This window comes from Pseudopipra pipra, chromosome 2 (genome assembly GCF_036250125.1).
Source record: "Pseudopipra pipra isolate bDixPip1 chromosome 2, bDixPip1.hap1, whole genome shotgun sequence".
In the NCBI taxonomy this organism is placed as follows: Eukaryota; Metazoa; Chordata; class Aves; order Passeriformes; family Pipridae; genus Pseudopipra; species Pseudopipra pipra.
The window spans coordinates 13,844,003-13,869,150 of NC_087550.1; the positions used below are offsets into that span (position 1 = coordinate 13,844,003).

The window sequence follows — 25,148 nt, forward strand, 5'->3', positions numbered from 1 at the left end:
CTGCATTTGTAGTGCCACTTGTTTTGCTGGTGACAGAACAACATGAGGAGTACAGTAAAAACCCAGTCCCACATTAAGATTACTGTGGAAATGGACCTATGGGATATATAGAGATATATGGGATATATAGAGAGAAGAGAGATATACATTTGGGGATTTATGTAGCCAATACACATTCCCCCCCTTTTGCTTCCCCTGAACTTCTTGGGTTTGGAAGTTTTCAGAATTCAGATAATTATTTTTTTTTTCATGTCTATTTTAACTTCTTGCTTTTTATCATTTTTTAGGAAAGGTTTGGTAAAATTTTAGATTAATATATTTTTTTTAATTTTTAAAATCAAATTATTAATATTTTATATAAAGCTTCAATAAATATGGAAGACTTCTTAAAGTTAGTCTACTCATTTCTTCAGTTTAGCAACATTTGAAAAAGTTTATAGGTTTTCTGAGTTTGTAAGGAAATTGCTAAAATAGTAATGCCTAGATAATTTAGAATTTCTTATATGGGTTAATTTTTATATCATCAAATGACTGAAGAAGTGCACATAACAGAGTTTGCAGATGATAAAGGTGCATCTTCTTTACAAGTATACCTTCCAAAACAGATCACTGTTAAACACTTAAAATTAATAAAGGAGGATAAAATTATAGTTTAGAAGGAAAAAGTATTTTTCAATCATTCATGTGTAAACTTCATAAAAGAATAGTAGAAGACACAGAACCTCTCTTGAACAAATTTGCATTTCTTACATAAGGTATTTTTTTCCTTAAAGCATTTGCCTACTGGTAAATTAACATAAAATTAAGTGTAATTAGGTTAGAAACTGGTGAATCTAAGGATGTTAATTTGTTGTGATGCCCTAAAAATAACTTACTTAAAGAATTAAGTACTCTGACATAATTTTTAATACGCAAAGTTCAGGAAGCTACTGAACATGACAACCTTATAATCTTCTTAACCTTGGATCTTAAAAACCAGAGATGTCTTGTGTTTTTTATGTTCCTGAAAAAAAGCCAAACAAACACCACCACAAAAAAACCCCAAACGATAAATCAAACAAAAACAAAACTAAAACAAAACCAACTAACCAAACAAACAAACAAAGCCAACCAACCAACAAAAAACCACACCAAACTAAAATCTCTGGACTTTACTGGCATCTCTAGGTCTTGATTTTTTTTTTTTTCAGGAGATATTCAGTTGAGTTTCAAGCAATTTAGAGAAATTAACCCTGGAATTATAATTTAGCATTTGTAGGATACTAACACAAAACAATTTCTACAATAGAAAAATGATATCAGCTAAAGTTTACGTTCCCAAGCCATGGGGTAGAAGAAAAAATACAGAAAATGAAGATGTTATAAAAACTACTTTTTTTAATCTATTAATGTGTTTTGAGTTTCAGTGTTCAACAGTGTTTTCTTTTTTGATATTAGAGAATCCTCTTACAATGGCAGAAAGCAGAAGCTTTATGAAATAATGAGCCAAGTATGATTCAATAATGAATGTGTTACTCATGAATATATTTCATGCAGTGATATCAAAATATACCAAAAATACTTTATCAACATATGTTTATACTTCTTTATTGAATTTTTTATTGAAGGAGACAATAATTTTCAAAGCCTTGCAAAAGAATAATCAGACTATGTGCAAAGAGCAGTAAAATATAAATGTTTTTACAACTTCTCATTATAATTCAAAATGAAAAATATTACAACCCAAGAAATGCTGAAAACTTTATTCTTTGTGCAAGAAAAGAAAATCCCTTGACAGGTGGACTACAAGTAGCATTAATTTACATGTGTGAGAAATAAGCATAACATAAGGAAAAAATACAAAGTTTGTATAGCATCTTTTATGCAAACTGAATAACAATAAATGTAATATTTCAGCTTTAGCTATTAAGGAGTTATGAAACTTCAAGCACTAATGCTTGAATTTGCTTTCAACATAACTTTTTGGTTTCTCTCTGGTTCTTGACAAGTTTGAGATCAAACTTGAAATAATTCTTTGTAATTTCACATTCAAATCTCAGCAGGTTCTGTTAATTTTCTCTTTTACCTAAGTGAATTCACTTTCATGTACTTCATGCAATCCTAGAATAATTTAGAAAGAAAGGGACCTTGTGGTCATCAGCTCCAACTCCCCCCCCATTGCAGCAGGACCAGCTTGAAAGTTTTATTAGGGCTTTGTCCTGAGTTTTTAGTTGTTTCTATGAATGGAAATTCTGTATTTAGAGGTTTGTTTGTGAAATGAGGGGCTTTTTTTTAAAATCAAGTCATATCTGTATTAGTTTTTTCACATGCATTTAATTGGGGCTTTTAGGTACTTTATAGTAGAGAAAGGATTTTCTGTTACTCAAGGTATGTGTTTAACCTGCTTTGTTGTGTTTTAGGCCTGGTACTGATGCTCTTTTTACTACACGTATCCTTAAACTTAGAGGAAGTTATGTACATGCCAGTGTTGATGAGGTGACTAAAACTTGAAGTTCTCTGTCTCTCTCTCTTTTTACTTTTGAATTGGCTGCATTGAAATGATGTAGGCAACTCTTTCTACAAAGCTTCTAGTAAAAAAAGAAATCAGTACAGTTAAAATAAGGTCATTCCATTTTCTACTAAACTTCATTTTCTATCCTAAAGCAAGAAATTTTGATAGACATCATATGAACAGACATTCTTTCAGAAGACTTTAGAATTTTATTGAATCACAGAATGTTTTGAGTTGGAAGGGACCTTAAAGGGACCAACTCCCCTGCCATGGGCAGGGACAACTTCCATGAGACCAGGTTACTCAGAGCTCCATCCATCATATTCTTGAACACTTCCAGGGATGTGGCATCCACCGCTTCTCTGGGAAAACTGTGCCAGGGCCTCACCACCCTCACAGGGAAGAAGTACTGCATATTTTTCCACTGAGATTTCAGAAACACCGCTATGCCAAAAGATATTCCTTCTTATGGTAAAATACAGCAATTTGTGCAATTTATTAGTGTAATTGTGAGGAAATCTAATAGATAGATGAGTTAGAATTCTCATGTGTTATCTCTTAGGTTGTAGGGTTTGTATTTACTGCTTCTTTTGTACTGAAGCATGAAAGTATGTACCCCACTGATTATTAGAACAATTTCCCAGTGTAACAATACTTCACCATTAAACTGGGAAGACTTTCAAATGGATTCCTGAGAGATACAAACCCCATATAATTCAATACTTTTCTAAATGAGTTCAGTGATTAAGTAGAATATTTGTCGATCAAACAGAAATAACTTGTTTGGTAGGCTAAGCCAGCATTCAAAATTACTTTAATAATTGAAAATCTTCAAAGCAGAATTCAGTAATTTCTCCTGCAACCTTCAAAAGCAGAAGAAAAATGCACTCATCAGCCTGTTCCAGAGGGAAAATACATTTTTGTAAGTATTTGAGACATTTAGTTCCTTGGCATATCTGTCAGATTTAGCTCCCTGTGACATGAATTGTGATCCCATGCAGTTCTGATATCCCACTTGCTGTTCCAGAGGAGTGTCTATGCCTTTCTGGAACATCTGAAACTCCACAAATTTAGAAGCACCTGAAGTCTCAGAGGTTCTTGTGCCTGTTAAAGAAAGCCATAAATCATTCAGAAAACATTTTTGAGTTTTGAATTGAGATTTAGAGTCTGATTCTTCTTTTAGCAGACTGTTAGGCAAGCAGTTTAAGAACAGTGAAAACATGGATGAAAAAACCTGTGAAACTAGACCCAAAAAATATATTGTCCCTTTTATCCCACTTGTGTGTTATGTCATATTGATTGTCATATTGTGAAATTTCCTGAAATTACTAGTTTAATTAAAGAAATTGCCTGTTTTCAATAGGCAATAATTGTTAATATTGTAAAGAAATTTGTACATCATTCCTGTTATCAGTTAATATACTGATGATATTATTGCTAAGCCTAAATTCATGGGATTTTTTCTTCAAAAGAAACTGGATATTTAGCTGGATTCAAAAATAATTTTCTCAATTTAAACCAGTTTTGAAATTACAAGAATGCAGGAATTGTATGTATATGTCATTAACCTATGGTGATGTAAGACACAATACAAATAATATGCATAAAACTTTAAAAAAAAAAATAAATTCTTGTGATAAAATGGCATGATGCAATTTGCCAATACAATTTTCTATTACAATTTGCCATTAAAAAAAAAAAGTGAATGAATGGCTGCAATTTTATAACCAATATAGATTACAATTAAATGGTAGCACAAAGACCACTCAATTTAATTTGGGTACATGCCTGCACGTAAGAAAGTTATTCAACCTTCTAATTCTGTCTCTATACTATTTTTGGCCTCCATCCAGCTTAATCTTTGCTGTAAAAGTCTCATGTGTGTGGAAAGGTTGAACTGTAAGTAAATGTCTTAAACTAAATTACATGGATGGATTAGAGAGACTGGAAAGCGAGAAGTGTAAAGGGAAAACTAGGTTTGAATATTTCAGGTTTTTATACAGACCTGAAACATCAGGAGACTGAGATGTACTTTTCACATTCAAAAGTGAATAAAATGTCATGAGAAGTGAAGAAAATCCAGACAATTTACTGCACAGCATGGGTTCATAACTAAAGGCAACTGAGTGTTATGCAGATATAACTACTGCCAATATCAGAGCTTACTTTTTTTTTTCAAGAGCTTGTAATTCTGTGCTTTTAATTGCATTTAGTCAACCAGTCAAAGTTCATTGCAAAATGTGATTTATGTGCCAGTGTTGGGTTTTTTTTAAGACATAGACTTGAAAATCTGTAGGAACAAACACAAGATACTTTGAATGCATGAAGTATGTAGTAAATATTTTAACAAGCAATTACATGGAGAATCGGGTATTCCAAATGTATTTCACCTGATGCTCCTCTGTTGTGTTAACTCCTGCCTACTTCCTATTTAGACCTTTCAGGCTTTTCATGAGGGCACACTCTCAAGTCAATTTGCAGTGAACATGCTGATCTGATGTAAAGATCTTGCTGATCTGGCTCGTAAAAGTAAGTCTTGTTAAGTAAATAGTGATGCAGTGCAATATTGGATATGAATAACTGATAAATGAGACTCATGGTGCAGCTGCAAATTTTGCCTTTCAAATCTGTATTGTATTCATCCCCATTTACTTTACATTGCTAGTCTACTTAGAAAAAGGTAAAGTACATTTACAGAATATTTATGTGTATATAAAATTCTGCTGCATTTTGTAATACAAAACAGAAAAGTGTTTCTGGATGACAGCGTGTTCTTGGAGTATTTTCAAGGTCACTGAATGACAGAATAGTTATGAACAGGGCTCTCCTTCTGCCACGTACAACAATGAGCAACAGAAGGATAGCGTGGATCTATCTGTATTACATTTCACAATATCTTTAAATTAATCTCCCTTTTGTCCCTTTTTCTCTCTCTCCCCATTTCTTTCTTCAGTGGTAAGGAAAAAGTATAGTATACATGATGAGGATGAGAAAGAAAAAGTTATGAAGGAAAAATTATCTTTGCATGTAGGAAGCAAAAAAAACCAGTTATTGAATCATAATTCATGTCAGCCTTGAGGTCTTTCCTTTTGCAAAGTAGGGAATGCCATGAAAGGCACATTTGGGATCACATTTTAGTCCCTTTGCTTGTCACTGTGAGGATGGTCTCTTTGATGATAGCAGTCACCAGGAGCTGGTATATTCTCACTTTAAATGGTGGTGGTTAGGTTTCTGCCACCTCCTGGGTAACAGAGCAAGTAGAGTCTCTTTTTCTCACACTTTGCATATTCCAGAGTTGAAAATTGCATGGCTTAGAGTCAGAACTCCTGTGTCAGTACCTACTTCTTAGGTAGCTCCAAGGCTGCAGCAACGTATGTGAGAAAAGACATGTAGATTTTATATATTTTTCTGTTTACTACTAGTAGGATGCAGAATTACAATCAAAGTTAAAATGTTGGGATTTTAAATAGCAGCCTTAACTGAGAGGCAAGGCTTGTTAACATACATGAATTTGTATATGAAAAATTCTCTGCTTCTCTGAGCATGGTAATAGACATTTTCATTCCTTGGTACTCTCGGATATTCCTTTGGCTTACTATTAAGAATTCCTTCCTTTGGCTTACCATTAAGAATTCCCAAATTCTTGACATCTGTCTTGGAGTGCTGTAGGAATACTGATATATTTGTAGTAATGAGTAAAGAGTCATTAATTTTCTTACGTCTTTGAATCCATCTGGTTAAGCAAGGCCACCTCTTATTTGTATATAATAACATGGTGCAGTTTTGTAACACCATAAGAAAACTAGTGAATTGCATGGTATGTAAGAAAACTGGGGAATTACACAAAACATCTTAAATTTGTTGCAAAGTCTCATGGGAAAAAAAATTGTAGCTCTGCAGAACTTGGCTGACAACAGGAAGGAGATGCAGTTGTTAAAAGTAAACTGCTGTCAGTATTTTCTTAGACTCGGAAGGCATTTTCTGTGAGGGATTTTTTTGACAATTTTTTTGTATCTGTGATAAAAAGATATTTGGACCAGTAATCAGTTATTGGTTTAGGATAAGTTGATAGTTTACATCTGAGATATACACTGCTCTATTAAAAGCAGTCAGCAGGAGCTTGTCCAGTCTTGAAACGGCAGTTGTATCACACTGAAAAATACTTGTCTGCTCAGCCTTTTGGAAGAAAGATTTGAGTTCACTCTGTGAAGTCAGTCAAGCAAAAACCAACTCCAAGTAAAGCTGTGCTCCTGGGCACAGTTCTGCCCTCATTGGCAAGTCCTGTTTGCCAGTGACTGGTGATGCAGAAGAGCAGAGTCAGTCTTGACTCAAATGGGAGGACTCTGACCCACCAAATGTCACTGTATTGCAAGAATCTGTGCCAAGGTGTCCCATACCTGCCTTTCTCAAGCAGTGATATGGTCCACAAATCTACGTGGACTTGCCACACCATTGGATAGCACATACACATTCAACCTGACGCTGAAACCACTTCGTGCTTGGAAGGTGCAACATTTGTCTGTTAGGAATTCAAGTAAGGCCTAGCTCACCTTTTTTCCCCAAGATCTCTCAGTAACAAAGAAATCATGGCTAGAATGTTGAATGTAGGAGACTCTCTTCAACTCCCAACTTTGTGTTGCAATTTTCAAAGGGGATGTTAGGTCACAACGAGATGTCCATTGTAGGAACAGAAGAAAAAAGGGCAGGAAAAGCTGAAATACAAGTAGTTAAATTCTTTCTGCCCTACAAGGCAGTGTAAGAGATTCTAAATTCTGGCACAGACTGGGATGGGATACAGTTTGATTTATACCACTGAAAAATGAGAGAAAGTGGTATAGCTGTCTCAAGCATAGAAGAAAGTAAGGTATGTACTCATAGCTAACCCTCAGCCTCCCCCCTCAAATTATACTCCCTCCTTCAATAATCTACAGTGAATTCTAAACCTTGATATAAAGCATTGTTGCATTTGCTAAAATCTAACAATGAGTATGTTCTTTGTCATCTCCTAATAAATGGAATCCCTTAGAAGACCCTGTTTTATTTTCTGGGTTCTCTCTCAGTAAGCGTTGGTTTTAGCCTTGATTGGTGTTCAAAAGGACTAAAAAAAAGGGGGATAAATGAAACAATATAAATTATATTAATGCTGAAGGCCTTAATTGCCCTTCTACAATGAGATTAACACAGTTATTCTTTTACTACATATTGTGATATTGTATGTTCACTTAATAAAGCATCACTTAGAAGACTTACTTCTACTGTCTTTAAGTGTTCATATTGCCAGTGGAAGTTCAGATGTATTCAATGGCCTAGAAATTTTTCTTATAGGAGTATTTTAAAACTATATCTACAGAAAGTACATTTGATTCATGGAAAGGTTTAACTTAATCAGATTTTATATTTAGCAGTGTAATTTGTACTACTAAAATTGCAGCTATTATAGTCACATAAATATTTAACAATGAACCGTGCTGAGAACAAATTCCCATTGATTTTACTGTATTCGTTTATTGTTTCATAAAAAATTTTAAGTGTAGTCCTTTCCAAGTGGCTGGCTGTTTCTTCAAGCAGTAGACCCTAAAATCCTTGCATTAAGAAGTGCACAATAGTTTTATGGCAGAGGAGGAAACAGAGTTCCAAGGACCAAGATAGTATTCGCCTTTCATTTATAGAATCAGAGAAAGGTTGGTTGGAAGGAACATCTGGAGTTTATCTGGTCCAGCCTTCTGCTTAAATCGGGACTGGTGCCAGTCCTAGATCAAGCCAGGCATGTCTTTTTCTAACTCAGTCTCAACCCCCAAGGATGGAGATTCCTCACCCTCTTGTCTTGGTGTAACCTGTTGCAGTGCTTCATGTCTCTTCCAGTGTATCAATATTACTAATATCTGCTCTGAAGTTGCCCAGCTACAGCTTGGGCCTGTTGTGCTTGTTGTGCTCTTTGCTACTGCTGAGGAGAGTCTCATACCACTGTTTCTATCTCCATTGAGAAAGGATGTAGGTGACTGTTCAATTCCCCCTTGGCATTATCTCCAGCAGACTAAATAACACTCAGCACTGTGCGTTGTTCATATCCTACACTCCTTTTGGTAGCTCTCTGGTGGACCCAATCTGGTTTCACAGAATCACAGAATATGCTGAGTTGGAAGGACCCACAAGGATCATCAACTCCAGTTCTTAGCCCTGCACAGGACCATCCCCAAGAGTCACCCCGAGTGCCCGAGAGCATTGTCCAAACACTTCTTGAACTCTGTTAGGCTTGGTGCTGTGACCACTGCCCTGGGGAGCCTGTTCCAGGGCCCAGACATCCTCTGGGTGAAGAACTTCTTTCTAATATCCAACCTTAAACCTCCCCTGACACAACTTCAGGCCATTCCCTTGAGTCCTGTCACTGGTCACCCCAGAGAAGAGATCAGTGCCTGTCCTTCCTCTTCCCCTTGTGAGGAAGTTGTAACTGCGATGAGGTCTCCCCTCAGTCTCCTCTTCTCCAGGCTGTTTCATTTTGTTCTGGGACACACAGTCCCAGCTTGGTGTTACTAGCACTAACTAGAACAGGACAATAAACTTCCCTCAGCCTGCTGGCTCCATCTCTGCATCGCTGTCTCCATTGGCCTGTGTGCAGCTCTTCCTACACAAACCTTTCAGCCTGACCAGAAAGACCTCTTGCCCCAAAGACCTACAGTTATCTTTGATCTAATCAAAGTTATCTTTGATCTAATCAAAATGTTTCTGTTGGGCATCTTGGCACCTGCATTGGTGAACATCAAGGAATAGGGTTACACAGATGGGATTCTGTCGTCTATGCTGCTGCAGCTATTTTTTCTTTCATTGAATTGGTTGGGATTTGTGTTGTGTGTTTTAAACTGCAAGAGTGTGATCAGTTCTTCTAAGGAGTGCACCAAAGTTCATCAGTCTCCATGAGATCCATTTCCATGATTTAGATTAACTTCATGCTTCTACATTTTAAGGTAGCAAACAATTAGCGAAAGTTGTTTAATTGGATGTTAATTGCAACACTTCAGAACACTGACAATCCTATACACAGACAAAAAAACCTAATAAAAGTATTTCTTAAAAGCTTGTTCTAAAAAATTTATTTATTGAATAAATAAAATGAAGGGCTAATGAGTACTGTGAGGAGACCTGACATTTTAAAGGTTAAGTTATTCAAAGAGCATTTGTTTTTAAAATGCATTTAAATTCTGTGGGTTTTAAGCTCAATACATATTTCCATTTTAGCCAACTGAATTGTGTAAAAAATTAGTTCATTCCATATGCCTTGTTTAGCTTAACAAGATCTCCTTACAGGGATTTTATCAACAGTTTCAAGGACTCCATCTCCTGAACTTTAAATATAGGGATGCCTAGTACATTTTTGATTGTCCATTCTTTCTTTCTCCTCTGCATTTCCTCTTCCATTTCTTCTCTCTTATCCCTTTCCTATTCCTTCACTTCCATTTCCCTTTCCTTTAATATGTACAAGTATCTTTTCTGGAAGTTGATTGCATTTTCAAGGATCTGGTATTAAGCAGTTTGCTTGGTCATCATAAAGGTAGTATAGGAAATTTTCAAAGTAAAACCTTGGAGAAAGGGATACTAAAGGAATAGAAAAGAGAGTTTTTTGGGGGGTTGGTTTGGTTTGGTTTGGTTTTTTGGGGGGTTTTTTGTTTTTTTTTTTTTTTTAAGGTATCAGTACACCTTTGAGTATCTGTGTGGTTCAATGGGTGTTACTACAGAGGAGGAAAAGAAGCTCTTCTCGTTGGCATGGTGAAAAACACATTTGACTTTGTTCTCCATAATTTTTTTTAAGTGATGAGATACTTCTTACTAAAAACTGAACCAACACCTAATGTGATTTTGTACATTCCAGTTAGATAAAACGTAATCAAAATAGCAACCTAAGGTATTTACAAAAGGGTAATACAGAAACAATTGAATAAAAGCTTAGTGGTGTCAAATTTGAAGAAAGGGAAGGTGACTTGTAAAGGAAAGTGTTGGGTTATAGATGAATGAAACAAAGAGTAAAGAAAATTCTGAAAATTTGCCTATCTCAGTTTTAATGCAATGATATGAAAAATCAGGAAACTTAGGACAAAATAAGTATTATTTTATGGATAGTCAGTATATCCATTACATACTCTTATACATTCTTATTGTACATTAGTAAATTCTCATTTGATAATGTTAGAAGGTTTCTGTATAGAGAAGAAGCATAGCAAGTTGGAATTAATAGTGAAGCCTCACATGATCTCCTAGAAATTTTGGCAATTTTTAATTATGAAAAGTTTGCTTTTACTAAAAACGCACTAAAAACATTGTAATTAAAAATAATACAATTTTTAATGGGAATTTCTTCTCCTAACCTACCCCACCCTGCACACACAGTACTGTAAACCAGGAGAACTGGCTGTTACATTCCTGTCCTTTAGGTTAGGGTATACTATTATCCATGTCATCTTCCATTTCAGGGAACTACAGAAAATAGTAGCTAAGAAATATTAGTTAACAAAGAAGTGAACTATAGATATGTGAGGGAACTATTTCTAATTAGCATACACTGAAAGTGGTAGAGAAATACAAAGCATTCCAAACAGTTACAGAATAAAAGTAAAATTATTTCTTTTATTTTGAATATAGAATGTGTGTTTGAAATACAAATTCTGTCTTAATGGTGGTGAGAAACAAAAGCTCTCAAAGCTGGACCCTAGTTTCACATGGGTGTTGATAGGACAAGACATTAATCAGTACAAGTGGCAGGGTTTGGTCATGAAATATTCTGTTATTGTCAAATTAATATCACAGAAAACTGTGAAAATGATATCAAGATAACATGGTCTCTTTTAGGCTATAGCCTAAAAATATTACATACTTTTAATGATTTTTCATTTTTCTTAACACTAGTTTGCATAAATTATTTATTTTATATGCAGTTCGTGCAAGTGTGTCTCTGTTCTGAATGAGGTTATGGAAACAGTTTACTGTTACAATGATCCATCTCAGCAAATTGCTTTTGTTCCCGGAATTTTTCTCATAGGATTTTTTTCTTAAACTGCATGCTCTGCTGTTATTTTGATTAAATACAGATTGAACTAAGGGTGCTTTTGAAATAAATAAACTAGAAAATGAACTTCTGGAGAAAATCTATTCATCGTTATACCCAAGGTTTGTTATGTGACAAAACCCATCTTCTGGATTCATGCTGATTCCATTTATTATAAACTGTATTCTCAATCCACAAATTTACTCTTTCTTAGGGGCTTTGATTTACACTCCTGCTTTCTTTATTTTCATTAATTTATAGCACTTTGTGTTTTATAACTGTAATTGTCCCATAGATTATTTAACCTTTTCTTATTAGATTTATTTCAATGCAAATAGATAGCAAAGAAAATCCCCTGAATGACTCTAAAGTGGGGATACTACTCTTGATTCGGTTTGTATAGTGATATTTCAGAATCCAACCCAATAAAATTAAAAATTAAATATATAAAGAGACTTAACAAAGTAATTGTATTTTAGTATTTTATATATTAATATTAAAAAACTAATAAAGCCATTTTTGCAAAATGCATTTTTAATGTCAGCTACTGAAAAGTATTTTGTAAGAAAATTGTTCATGTTAGTGAACATTAGATTATATTAATTATAACTGATCTGTCATGCTTTATATCTTTATTCATAGGTGATTGTTTGTATTCACAATTAATTAAACCTCTGCAACTTTTATTCCAAACCAATGCAATAATTATACATTATAGTGCAAAGAACGATGGAAATTCCTGACAGAGCTATTTTATCTGATTATTAAAATGTTTGCATTTTTTCTGTGTATACATTTTAGAGAATGACTTAAGGCTTGATATTGTCTCCACATATATTAATGGAATTTATGCCAGTGATTTCACTGGCAGTAGGATTTGCATTAATTATGGGTTTTTTCATATAATGTGCAATTTGAAATGTTTTCATTATTAGAGTTCATTCATTTGTGTTAGTTGAATTCTAAAATTTATAGTCTGCTTGAATCAGTATTTATGAAATTAACTGTTATTTGGGCAAGGCTGACAGGTGGAACTGAGACAGTCTGGCTGATTCTGCATATGAATTAACATTTTGTCTATTGTGTAGCAAAATCTTTTTTTATTTTTTCCCTGTATTTCTACCCCATGGCAAATTCTAACTTCATTTTGTCAATATTTCTGAGCTGATTGTAAGGCTCAGCTAGAAAAGAGAGTTTTTAAACTCTTCCTCCTACTGTGTAAACACAGAGAATAAACAAAACAGATGCTGAAATTTTGGGAGAAGTTCCTCATATTCTGTGACATCTAGAAGAGTCTTAGACATTTGTACAGAACTTTAATGCTCAAGTTCCTCACTGCTCTTCTCACGTCGTGCTGCCATAGGTTCCTCACTGCTCTCTTCCTGTGCTTTTTTTTTCTGTCCTTAAAAGAACATGAGTCATCATCACAAAAAGAAACCTGTTTGAGCTTCATAAAAATGCTATTTTATTTATTTTTCCTCTGAAAGAGGTTCTCATATTTCCAGGGGACTCATTTTTTCCCTTGAGGGTAGTAAAATAATGAGTAATAGGTGCACCAAAATGCTATTAAATCAAAACACTCCAGTTATCAACATGCACTGTATTCAGTCTGCATTCAATCTCTGTAGTAATACAGATGGAGACTAAAGAGAAAGGAGTAGGAAAAAAAATCCTAAAATTTGTAATGTTTCTTTGACAGAACTTTCACACTTCTGCCACAATCTCAAATATATACGAGCAAAGATGATATTCCAGGATTATATGTCTCAGATACTTTGTTTCAAAATAAATTTATATCCTGCTTTAGTTAGATCTGACATCCTCAAGGGATTGAATTTGGAACGGGAAGAACATTGGTCCGTGCAACAGATACCTCTCCAATGAGAACAATGTAGTGATGTGCTATTTCTGCTAATTAACCTCATATAAAATCTACTTTGAGATTAATGTAGTGTAACTGTACTATTAGTTCCCCTAACCTTCTTTGCTTTTGTGATGGTTTATGTAATATATCACAGTCCCTAGAAGGTTTCTGAGGAAGATTACTTTGGTGAAAAGACAATTTTATATGCCAGACATTTTCCCTCTCATTCTACTGTTATAAAGTAACGTAAATAACCTACCCTGGACCAGAAAAGCAGCTGGGGAATTTTGTTTTGATTTTACTGACTTGGATTTATGGTACAATTTATTTCACAGCAAATCTTGCATCAGATGTTGTTTTCCTGTGGTTCATCTTGACAGCAGTTAAAATTTTGTGAGAATAAAATGAACTTTTCTAGCTGAAATGCTTGCACACTAGATTTTAAATAGTGTGGAATTCTGCATTTTTTTCTATCTATATTTTGTCTATATTTTTGTGTTTGTTTTTGTGGTTTTTTTTTTACTGCATTCATGTTTTTATTGTTTTAGACTTGCTTGCAAATTAAAACAATCTGTAAAATGAAAAATAAGGACCATATTTTTAATATTGCTTAAACTTTAGGATTATTGCCCCAGAATATGTTACACTGAGTTTTTTTATGCAATAAGGTTTATTTCTTTTTCATGGCTGTGTTTCTTTTTAAATTCTGGCCAACAACATTTTAATAAAAATCAAGCCAGTGTTCCTGGCATACCTTGTTAGAAAAGTATTTATAATTTTGTTTTAAACTCCTTATCTAGTATATAAAACCAAAACCAAAATAACTGATAACTTATTGTATCATGATCTCCTCGAAGAGCACCTTGTGACTTGCAGTCTCCCTGTCTATCTTTTTATAAGTGGAAAACAGTAGGGTCTGAGGTGTTCTGCATCATTTTAATGTATTAATTAAGTAACTTAAATTAGTTAATTTAGTTAATTTGCAGAGTTCACAAGAGAATGTTCTGGTTTTCCCTCTTTAGAGTATTCCTTCCAAATCTGCTCCTCAATGTAACCCGTCACTATATGAATAATCCCAGCAAAATCAGGCTACAAAATTGAATTCTCCAGCTGAAGCACACAGATATTCTAATTAGAAAGACAGTATAAAAGCAAAAGAAGGTAGAAAGGTAGACATGAGAGGTAGAAAAAAAACCTGAAAAGTTTCAAATCATATTCTGAAATAAAGGAATTTCACTTTCAGTATATTTTGAACTTGATAGACATCAATGAATATACAAACAGCACAACATACAGTATGCAGTGGACCAAATTTTTCACATTTATATACTATGAAAGTGAAATACTATATTTCTTTCAGAGCATTGTTTGAAATTTTGCAGCTAATTACTTCAGTGATCATTGCAAGCTGTAATCAAAATATCCAATGTGGCCAGGGCCATGAAATAAGGAGTCCTTTAAGAAAATCTTAATTTTTATATGGAAAGATATGTAGGATGATTTTATATTTAAATGACAGATGCATATCTTAAAAAAAAAAACAAAAGCAAAAACAAACAACTAATTTGTCAAGTATTTTCTTCCATTCTTAACATATTCCAAAAAATGTGAAACTGAACAAGCAGTGGTAGTTTCACTACTCTTAGATTACTTTTCAGCCCTGCCCTTTTGTTACATACTGTGGGACAGTTTTATATCTTAGTTATTCTAAATATTCTCTTGGAACTGAGTATGTAAAGTATTCAGATTCAGAATGGTTTTTTTTCTGTTTTTTTTTCCCAGCAGGACATAGTTATATTTTTCTTCCTACATATATAATATATCCACATCTACCATCACTGATAACAAGTTGGTCCAGCTTTTGAGGACATATTGTGCTATCAGATACAGTTGGGTTAATTCCATAAATGTAATTATAAGTCATTGTATCTAGACACATAGTGCTGTGCAGAGGATTCTGAAGTATACAATGATTCTTTAAATACTGCATATATAAGTAATTTTGTTCATTTATGTAGGCCCCAGGAGTCGCTTAAGTGTTTATGGAATCGAATCCTTAGGTTTCGTGTATTTAATACATTTGTTTTTTATTAAGTGTTGACTCATAGTCATGCTTTTATGTTGTTTAAATTTTAAATACATTTACAGTAACACTAATTTTTAGTATGCCCTAAGGTTTATTTTCAGTGAAATTATTCAGCCTTGGAAAGTAGTCATGGCTGAAAGGCAAGTCAAACACTGCTACTGCTTGGTTTAGGTTTTAAATTTCATCTTAACAGAACTGAATGTTATATATCATAATCCTTCCCTTCTCCAAATTCTATTCTTATTCTCATAATGGTACTTTATTTTTTCATGACATGGTTATACTTCAGAGTTTGATATTTTTAAATTTCATGAAATTATAAGGCTAAAATATGCTGGAAGACATAGAGTTCTACTGCTTTGTTTACTAGAAAACAGTTATCATGTTTCAATGGCAAATTCATGCAAAGTGCCCATAATAGAGTGTGAAATGTAAAAGTTACTGTTTTTCCAAATTCATTAAATCCCTTTAGCACCACATGTAATGGAAACTCTAGCTGACTGCTGCAGAAACTAAAGAAATAGAAATTCTAATAAATCTGAACTCAAAAGACTAACAAAGAGTACGGACAGAAATAATCATGCTTTCATTGAATATGTAACTTGAAAAGGAGGCCTAAAGCAACTATAAAAATACTCCTCTATAATGAAAAATGAGGCTCCCTAGAGACTGAGAAAGATACTACTGTTTTTTTCTTGAGACATTACATTTCTATATCCTCTTCTAAAATATTACAGCCCCTGCCTTGCTGGGCAGGAGAAATGCTACTGTGCTTCTAGTCAAGTCCATCTAATTTACATCCATTCCCCACTATGAATCTGACATATGGAGAGCTCATCACAGAGCTGGCAAACAGCAAACAGGCAATTGCTGTAGAGACAACAAAAAAGAATCTTTCTTGTAAAGGCAGGGTAATGCTCCAAGAACTCTCTTTGGATCGATATTTCCAAGTGCATATTCACCATTGCTATTAGTAAATACAGTACTACAATATTTATAAATATTATATATTATTTATTCCCATGAAGGATCCTGGAATCCAACATTTTTTCCCTGGATTTTGTTTCTAGAGCTGTTTCTGTACAATATTCTTGCTTTTTGGCAAGCTTTTCCCCTGTTCTCTGCTTCTGATGCTCCAGGTGCTATTATAGAGATAGGTTGTGTGAATGAATCCTGTCAGGGGTTCAGTCTTAATTTCTGAAAGCCTGTCATAAGTTCAAACCCCTTGGCTTCCCAAATCACCTTTTTTTGTTTGATTGATTGTTTTTTTTGTTTGTTATAACTTAATACACACTTCCATGCACCTCCTCTGAAATATATACAAATGTGACTAATTTACTTTCAGGTCCCTAGCAGATAACTCAGAACTCTTCCCTTGGTCATCATACACATCTGTCACTTTAGGTCTTGAATACTTTGTTGAACTGGCAGACGATAGCACCAGCAATTCACCACTGATGTTAATGTAACTGTGTAGAGTGCAGACCAAGGACAGTTCATACTCATCTGCATGAAGGAAAAATGGCGATTTATGAAGTGTATGAAGTTGGCTGGAAAATGTATTAGGTGCCAGTAAGGAAGAAGGAGAATTGCCTAAATTTTTGCCAGATTCCTGTCTCCTCTGTGTGGTGGGTGGTCCGTGGCTGGATGCCATGTATCCAGCAAAGCCATTCTGTCCCTCCCCTCTGCAACTGGAGAAGAAAGAGAACAAAAGTTGACATGAGGACCAGGAGAGGTCACTCACCAATTACCATCATGGGCACAACAGTCTCGACTTGGAGAAATGAATTGAATTTATCACCAGTCAGACTCAGAGCAGGACAATGAGAAGTAAAACAAATCTGAAAAACACCTTCCCTCCACCTCTCCCTCCTTCCCAGGACCTACCTCCTCCCCCACAGCAGCTCAGGGAGATGGGAATGGGGGTTACTCTTAGTTCATCACAGATTGTTTCTGCAACTCCTCAGGGAGAGGAGTCGGAGTCCTTCCCCTGCTCCAGTGTGGGATCTCTCCCACAGGAGAGACTCCATGAATGGAGTCCAGGAAGGACTCCATGAATGTGAGTCCTTCCCACAGGCTATAGTTCTTCATTAACTGCTCCAACACTGGTCCCATCCATGGGGTGCAGTCCTGAGGAACAGGCTGCTCCAGTGTGGGTCCCCCACAGCATTACAAGCCCTAACAGCAAACGAGCTCCAGTATGGGCTCCTCTCTCCAGAGGTCCCTGCCAGGAGCCTGCTCCTGTGTGGGCTTCCCATGGAGTCACAGCCTTCTTCAGGCATCCATCTGCTCTAGTGTGGGCTCCTCCAAGGGCTGCAGGTGTATCTCTGTTCCCCTGTGGACCTCCACATGCTGCAGGGGCAGAGCTGCCTCACCATGGGCTGCACCAGGGGCTGCAGGGGAACCTCAGCTCTGGCACCTGGAGCACCTCCTGCCCCTCCTTCTGCACTGAACTTGGTGTCTGCAGAGTTGTTCCTCTCACATATTCACTCTTCCCTGAGAGAAATTATATCTGTGCAATAACTTTTTTCCTTCTTAAATGTTATTGCAGAGACGTTACGACCTTCTCTGATGGGCTCAGCCTTGGCCAGTGGCAGGTCCATCCTGGAGCCATCTGGCTTTGGCTCTGCCAGACACAGGGGAGGCTTCTGGCAGCTTTTCACAGAAGCCTCCCTTGTAACCCCCCCCAGCTACCAAAACCAATACAGTGTGCTCACGGTGTGAACATAAAATATCGATTCCCATCAATATCTTTGACTGTTGCCTGTGGCTTCTGAAACACTGACTTTACATTCCTGCAGAAGCATAATTTGCTCAGTCACAACAACAATTCCATGCAGATGAAAAAAGGGACTATTAGCACTCGACCAAAAAGCTACGTTTGAAACCAATGTACTATTGGAAAATGGGACTTGTTAAGTTACAAGTGAAGCAAACAAATTATGAAGTTGCCTGAATTTCTTTAATTTATTGCTTCATCAAACTTTGTTCCTTTTTTTCTTTCCCTTTCCTTTAGCAATGGTTGTTCTCAGCAACTTGGAACCAAATACGACATATGAAATCAAAGTAGCAGCTGTAAATGGAAAGGGTCAAGGAGAGTATAGCAAAATTGAGATCTTTCAGACCTTACCTGTCCGTGAGTAACACTTATGCTATTAAATGAAAATTATTACTGGAATATGTTACCTCTAGATCAGCTAATAATTTGAATTATGATTCACTGTAGATAATGTTTTATATTTATACTCTACTCCCTAGTGTATTACAACAGTCATTGCTTCTCAGAAATCATGTTTTGTTCATCTTATTCCCGCCCTTCCAAGAAGTATAAATGAATTTAAATTGACAGATTTATCCCATTATCTTATATTTTTGAAACTCGGAAAAATCTATATTTTATATACAAGAGAACAAACCATGAAAGATATTAGATTAAGGGCTTTTTCTCATTTACACTCAGGATATTATCAGCATCTGTGAGAAATGAATTGTCCATTTCTGGAGACATTTCTTCATCAAATTATGCTGCCATTGTTTTGCAATTATTAAGCCTCAAAGAGAAATCTTAAGATGTGGAAAAAATGATGAGGATAAATTGTTGTAATTATGATTACATGCAAATGAAAAATTCTATGAAGCCAGTTTTATATTTGTAGTAACTATCAGCAAGAGATTCAGACTTAAACATTAAAGACTAATGAAAAATATTTTTCTCAAATTATCTCTAAATAAAAAGAACAATAAATAAATAAAATACAAAGCGAGAAGAAAAATAAAGGAACTAGCAGATGGCAGTGTATAGTAATCAAACAGACATACCAAAATACATCAGCAACTATTGCCAGACCAATCTCTCATAAATCTGTTGCAACTGAACTGTTTCCTGAGTAGGGCATGACTCAGTGTAGTTAATACCAGCCCTAAGGGAATGAACAATATTCATGCAACTACAAAGAACATAAAATATTTCTGTGTTGTTATATTATGTTCTTACTGGTACATTTCTTCTGTCCCAAACCAGTAACATGACAGCTTTTAATTTTCTTTTTCATTGAAGCATATGCATATCCTAAATATATTGAAGGACTGATAAAATGATTTGCTATCATTCCTATGAAACAACATACCTGATGGAAAAATGGCAGAAACTCGTGAAGTTTATATATATATATATATATATGTCATCTGATAGAAAGCTAGGCAAACTTTATGTTGAGATCTGTTTATCCTTACTCCGATAAGGGATAAACAGAAATAATAAAATTATTTTAAAAGAACTGTATCTCTTGGGGTGAATGCAAATTTGCAGGTATTTTGATGATTAGACACTTCAGCATGAAATGTTCATGTAGGATCTGTTTTAAAAATTTTTAATAGGCATTGCATATAGAAATGATAATTAGTTAGTGAATTTTGACTAGCAAAGTGGCTTAAACTGGCTATAAATCTTTGGATGATATGTTTAAGAATACTTGGGTTTGGTTTTGGAAATGTTATTCTTTACATTTATTCTTGATATTGACTACTTTAAAAGTATCTAATTTGCCTTGACACATTTATTGGAGAGTATATTTACTTTAAATTACAATTTAAATCTTGCACATGGGACTAAAGCTCATGCTTAATATTAAGCATGAGCTTAATATTCTCACCTGTAAGAGAGTGTTGATCTTTAAATTCGGTGTGAGTAGCAGCCTACCAGTCTTGCTGAATTGATGGCTAAAGGATTTCAGAAGGAAATTAATTTCAAAGTGTCAAAAGTTGGAAGGTCTCAAAGAAATTAATATTTCTTTCACATTTCACATAATTTTGTTTCCTGGTATGAGTAATCTACATTGGAATATATTTTAAACAAAATATTTAACAATATTGTTGAGGTTGTTTTGCATTGCCTGGAAGGATCATATTGATTTTAAGGTTTTGATTAATATTATTACAGACAGGTTCCCAGCTGTAATATAAGACTTATCTCACTGCTGAGTTATTATTATGTTTTTTCCCTTCTTTAGGGGAGCCAAGTCCCCCTTCAATTCATGGACAACCTGAAAGTGGCAAGAGTTTTAAACTTAGCATAACTAAACAAGATGATGGAGGTGCCCCCATACTGGAATATATTGTCAAATACAGAAGTGTAAGTATTTCAGTTAATCAAAATAAGTGAGTTATGCTTGTTAACATCTGCTTTTAATGCAGAGAAGACTGATGAAATTATTTGAAATGTAACAATTTAACAGAATGGTTTTGTATACCAGGAAAAGTAAATAAGATAGAGTATGTTTTCTTTTGTTGCTAAGTTGATGATGCCAGAGTATAAAAAAAAAATTAAAAGAAAAGGTCTTCCTAAGGATGTAACTGAAATTTCATTCCAGTAAGGAAACTATATTCTCTATTTTGTTACATTGTAAATTAAGAACAGATCTGGCATGCTTAGAAAACAGGCTTTTCTGTAATGTATAATTTATTTAAAAAAAAAAAAAAAGTGTTGCTTGTTTTTTTCTGTTATTAAAGTAGCTCAATTATCCTTCAGTTCCTGGTGTATTATGCTTAGAAAAGATTGGGTTGAAGAAGTAGCTACAGAGCTGGCAAAAGTGATGAATTTAATTCCAAAGTGTTCATTTTTTAAAAACTTCATAGTGTTCTTTTAGGAAGATTATAGTACATTTATCTGACTAAATCCAGTAAAAATACATTTTACCAGAGTGTTATAACAAATTTACCATTTCAAGAGTCTGAAAGATTGGGAATGTGACATCATATATCCAGTCATGTTAAATGGAATGTAGTTGGAACTGTATTTAACAGAACGAAGCAACCTTTGAGAAATTAGCTGCAGAACCTCTTTTAGTGTTCCCAAAAAGGAAAAGACAGTTCCTTAACTTGTAACAATTTTTGTCACATTTCCTGATGTTTCTTATAATGTAGCTTTTAATGATAGTCCTGGGATTATCTGAGTGCTAAACCTGGTATGTAGAATGATTCTCCTAAACTAAGTATAACCACAAAAGATTGGTAGCTCCAAATCAGTTGAGAAACATTTGGTAGCACTTTTAAGAGTAGCCTGAGGCAATGACCAGGAGTTATTCTGCTATCATTGATCCCTAAATAGTAATCGACCTCCTCGAATGACTTTCAGTCCAGTGAATACAGTTGGCATAAAAAAAAAGTAATTGTAAAGAAGACGAGGGTAGTAAAATATGCAATAAAAGATACAATGCAATTTTGTGGGATTGAACTTCCTAGTTAGATTAAAATGCCTCTAAGTATTTACCATGTGGAAGAAAATAAACTGTTTGGATATAATACATGCTCGCAACATACGGAACTTAATCTGGTTTCCTGAGCTAAATGCTTTTGGAAGTATCCTGAAAATTTTTTGAAATCTGAATTTGATCTTGTGTGTTGAATAAAGTACAATATTTTAGCATAAAAGATGACTTTTCATGTGTGTTGTTGAAAGGTAAATGTACAGTTTAAGCAGTAAGTGGAAACTCATTAGGTTACTGAAGAAGATAGCGTTAATTGAACCTCAAATCCTTATCTCCTTAAGCTTCCAATTGAAAAAGCAATTTGACTAAATTAAAGGCCTTCCTACAACAAAAGAAGCAGAATAATTTTTTTGGTGTTTTAAGCAGGATGAATGAATGCTATTTAAAGTTCATAATTATCTGGTGACTGCTCCTCTTCTATCTTCCCCATTGGTCATATTTAATTAACTCTTACCAGCCTCATTACTAGCACCTGGACCAATGTATTTGCTTGCATGTTTAAAGAGCATATTAGATAAGAACCTGTACATCAGTGGCTTTTTCTTCATGTCTTATTAAAAGTCAGTTCCCTCATGTTTAAGTTTTATACCGATTTTTTTTTTTTTATAAACTGGGGGGAGGACAACCTTTAAGATATTAAAGCAATTAATAGCCTGATTTAGGGCAATTGGTAAGTTTTCTTTTTCTGGAAATCACATATTTCATTCTGTCAAATATTGCTTCCCTAACATCAGTTTCTTCATACTATGGGTGAGAATTACTGACTACAGTCAGATAATAAGCAGCTTGACATTTTCTTCTGTATTCCAGGGAATACAATTTTTATGAGTAGCAGCATCAGATTTTTTCGTGCTGTTGCACTAAGTCAAGACAGTCTGACAAAGCTTCACTGATGGAGTCTGAAGCTGATGGCACACATTGGCTTCAAAGTTACCTTAGGAAAGAATAGGAGGGTAGTAAGAAAAACAAAGGAAAAATTGTTCCTCAGTAGCCAGTCGGGAAGAGCAGTGATAGGAATTCCCTAGGGAAGCATCCTGTCTGATGCAGGAGATGACCACCCGACCACATCTCTCACAGTAACTGTGTCATTTTAACGGGGGCCAATTCAAGCTCTCCTTTGGTTGTTCCTGCTTATGGTCCTTCTGAAGTTGGTTGGGACACCCATAATGAAGGGCTGGTGTTTCCCAGTGGGTGTTAAGCTTTATCCATGGACATTATGGAGATGTGTACTGAATTTGCAAAAGACTATCACCTGCTGTGTTATTTACCAAGTTCGATACTACACAGAAGGTTGGTTTCATTTTTCCATGGTAGGAAAAGTTTTAGTAAATATTCAAAAAAAAAAAAAAAAAAGCAAAAAAGAAGGCTCTCTTTTGTGGTTAGAAACAATATAGGCAGAAGCAAGAAAAATTGATTAAAATCCTGACTCGAAAACCAATAACAGTGCTTAATTTGCCTTTTACGTCCATAATGGTGTTTGGAGGAAACATTAAAGGAGTGATTAGTTTTTGCAGGCTTGAAAGTTGTTCACCATGTTGACAGGTGACAGGGTTCCTATTAATGATCTGAATTTTGGAAAACAAGGGTTTGATTGATGGGTTATATGCTTTGCTCTTGTTTTGACTATGTTGATTTTATTCCTTTAGTCTGTGATCATTTTATTCCTTTATGACAGGTTCTAGAACAAACCTCTATAAATACGAAACATTTAAAAAGAGATAATTTCTCATTTACTCTCACTCTTGAGTTACCTACCAAGAAACAGTTAAATGTTTTTGCACCTCTAGGTTTCACTTTACCTGCCAGATCCTTGGATTTTCTGTGCATTTTACCACCATGTACATTATCAGCCATTTTGTGCTTTGTCCTGTATTTTACCCAGACCTAGAAATCACCAACCAAATGTAATCAATTCTTGTGAAGTCACTGCTTTAAACTGTCAGATTGTTTTCTGTGAGGATTTCTTGATTTTTTTTCTTGCCAGATATCAAGATAGTGTGGCATCTCCTGTCCTTTTTTATCACAGAGACCATCACAGTAAGTCTGTTTGGGCTGAACTTTCAGCTCAACAATTTAGAGTGGATGGAGAATAAGGGAAGAGTTGAAGGGAGTGACCTTGGATATATTGTAGAATGACCATTAAAGAAAGAGATGTTATTTTCTAGACTAGTAGACTGGTGTCTTAACACTGGAGTGGCTTTACTTCCACTGTTGTCAGGTGTGTCTTCAGTTCTGATAAGCAACAAGTTATGCTAGACTGGAGTTTTACTCTACTTTTTTTGCTTTTTTGGGGAGTTGAGGGTTTGTTTTTGTTTTATGTTTTTGGTTTTTTGTTTTTGTTTTGCCAGGGCATTTAGGTGTTTAAGTTACAGCTGTCTTAAAAATCTAGCTATTAGATACTTCTTAAATAAATTTGGCTGATGCTAGTATTATAAAGCAAATATATACACAATTAAGAAAGAATACTGTGAGGGTTTTGTGCTTGATTTGGCTTTGATTTGGTCTGGTTTTTGGTTTTTTTTCCAGTGTAGTGGTCTGTAGCATTGTGACAGGTTTGTTTCAACCAAGGACTTATAGTGGGAAGAGGACAGTGTTAATCTAAGGCTTAAGAGTAATGGAAGAGGGCAGTGAGATCCCTAGAAATTGCCAGTCACTGCCTAGGTCATCAGTGGCTTTCTGTAAAGGAGTATTTCTGCATTATATGAAACAAAATGAAATGCAAATAAAGGAGCAGTTTAACCTCTCCAGTTGCAGATCTGATTGTAGTTTCTGAAAATGTGCATTTGATGGTGGATATTAATGATACAACTGCTGATAGTAAGTGATTATTGAAGATATTCATATTAATCCATCTCCCAAATTAGACTCTAGTTTGCAATTTAGAAGTTTCTCTCTTTTGTTCTAGAACACATAGAGCTTTCTATAAATTTTAAGAAGTATTAATAATAAAAGAACCCAATATAGTACAAAGTGATTGTGGTTTTGTTTTCTGCTCCTTAAGGTACTGATTAAAGAGTCTTAGAACAAACAGATTTGTGGGAAGATTTACTTGGCAGACTCTTGATTTTTGTTCTTGTCCCTCTTTTTCCATTTCAACACTAATAATAAAATAAATGTGGACACATTACTGAGCTTTGCTTAGCAAAAAAGTACTTGAAAATACATTATAGCTGAAATATCAGCTATAAAGAAGGACATTGCTGTTCTTTTTCTTGGTTGTTTTTTTTTTTTTTTCTTTAAGATGCCAAAAGCAGGTGGTATTCTGGAAGACTTCATCTGCTTGTCTTTAGAAAAACACACCTTGCTTTCCAGATACTTTATCCTCTTCCTCCTAACTTGTGCTTGTCACTCTTCACAAAATATTTTGTGTCTTGGCACTCAGGGCTTGGACTTTCTTTCATTTATCT

General features: G+C 34.8%; 1 protein-coding gene across 1 annotated transcript in view; it reads left to right on the plus strand.

Moving 5' to 3' along the window:
- Positions 1 to 25,148, plus strand: part of NCAM2 (neural cell adhesion molecule 2) — a 271,599-nt gene that overhangs the window by 210,418 nt on the left and 36,033 nt on the right. Inside the window, exons 13-14 of the mRNA XM_064644006.1 lie at positions 18,492 to 18,611; positions 20,485 to 20,606. Coding sequence (XP_064500076.1) covers positions 18,492 to 18,611; positions 20,485 to 20,606 — 242 coding nt within the window. The remainder of the gene's footprint in view (positions 1 to 18,491; positions 18,612 to 20,484; positions 20,607 to 25,148) is intronic.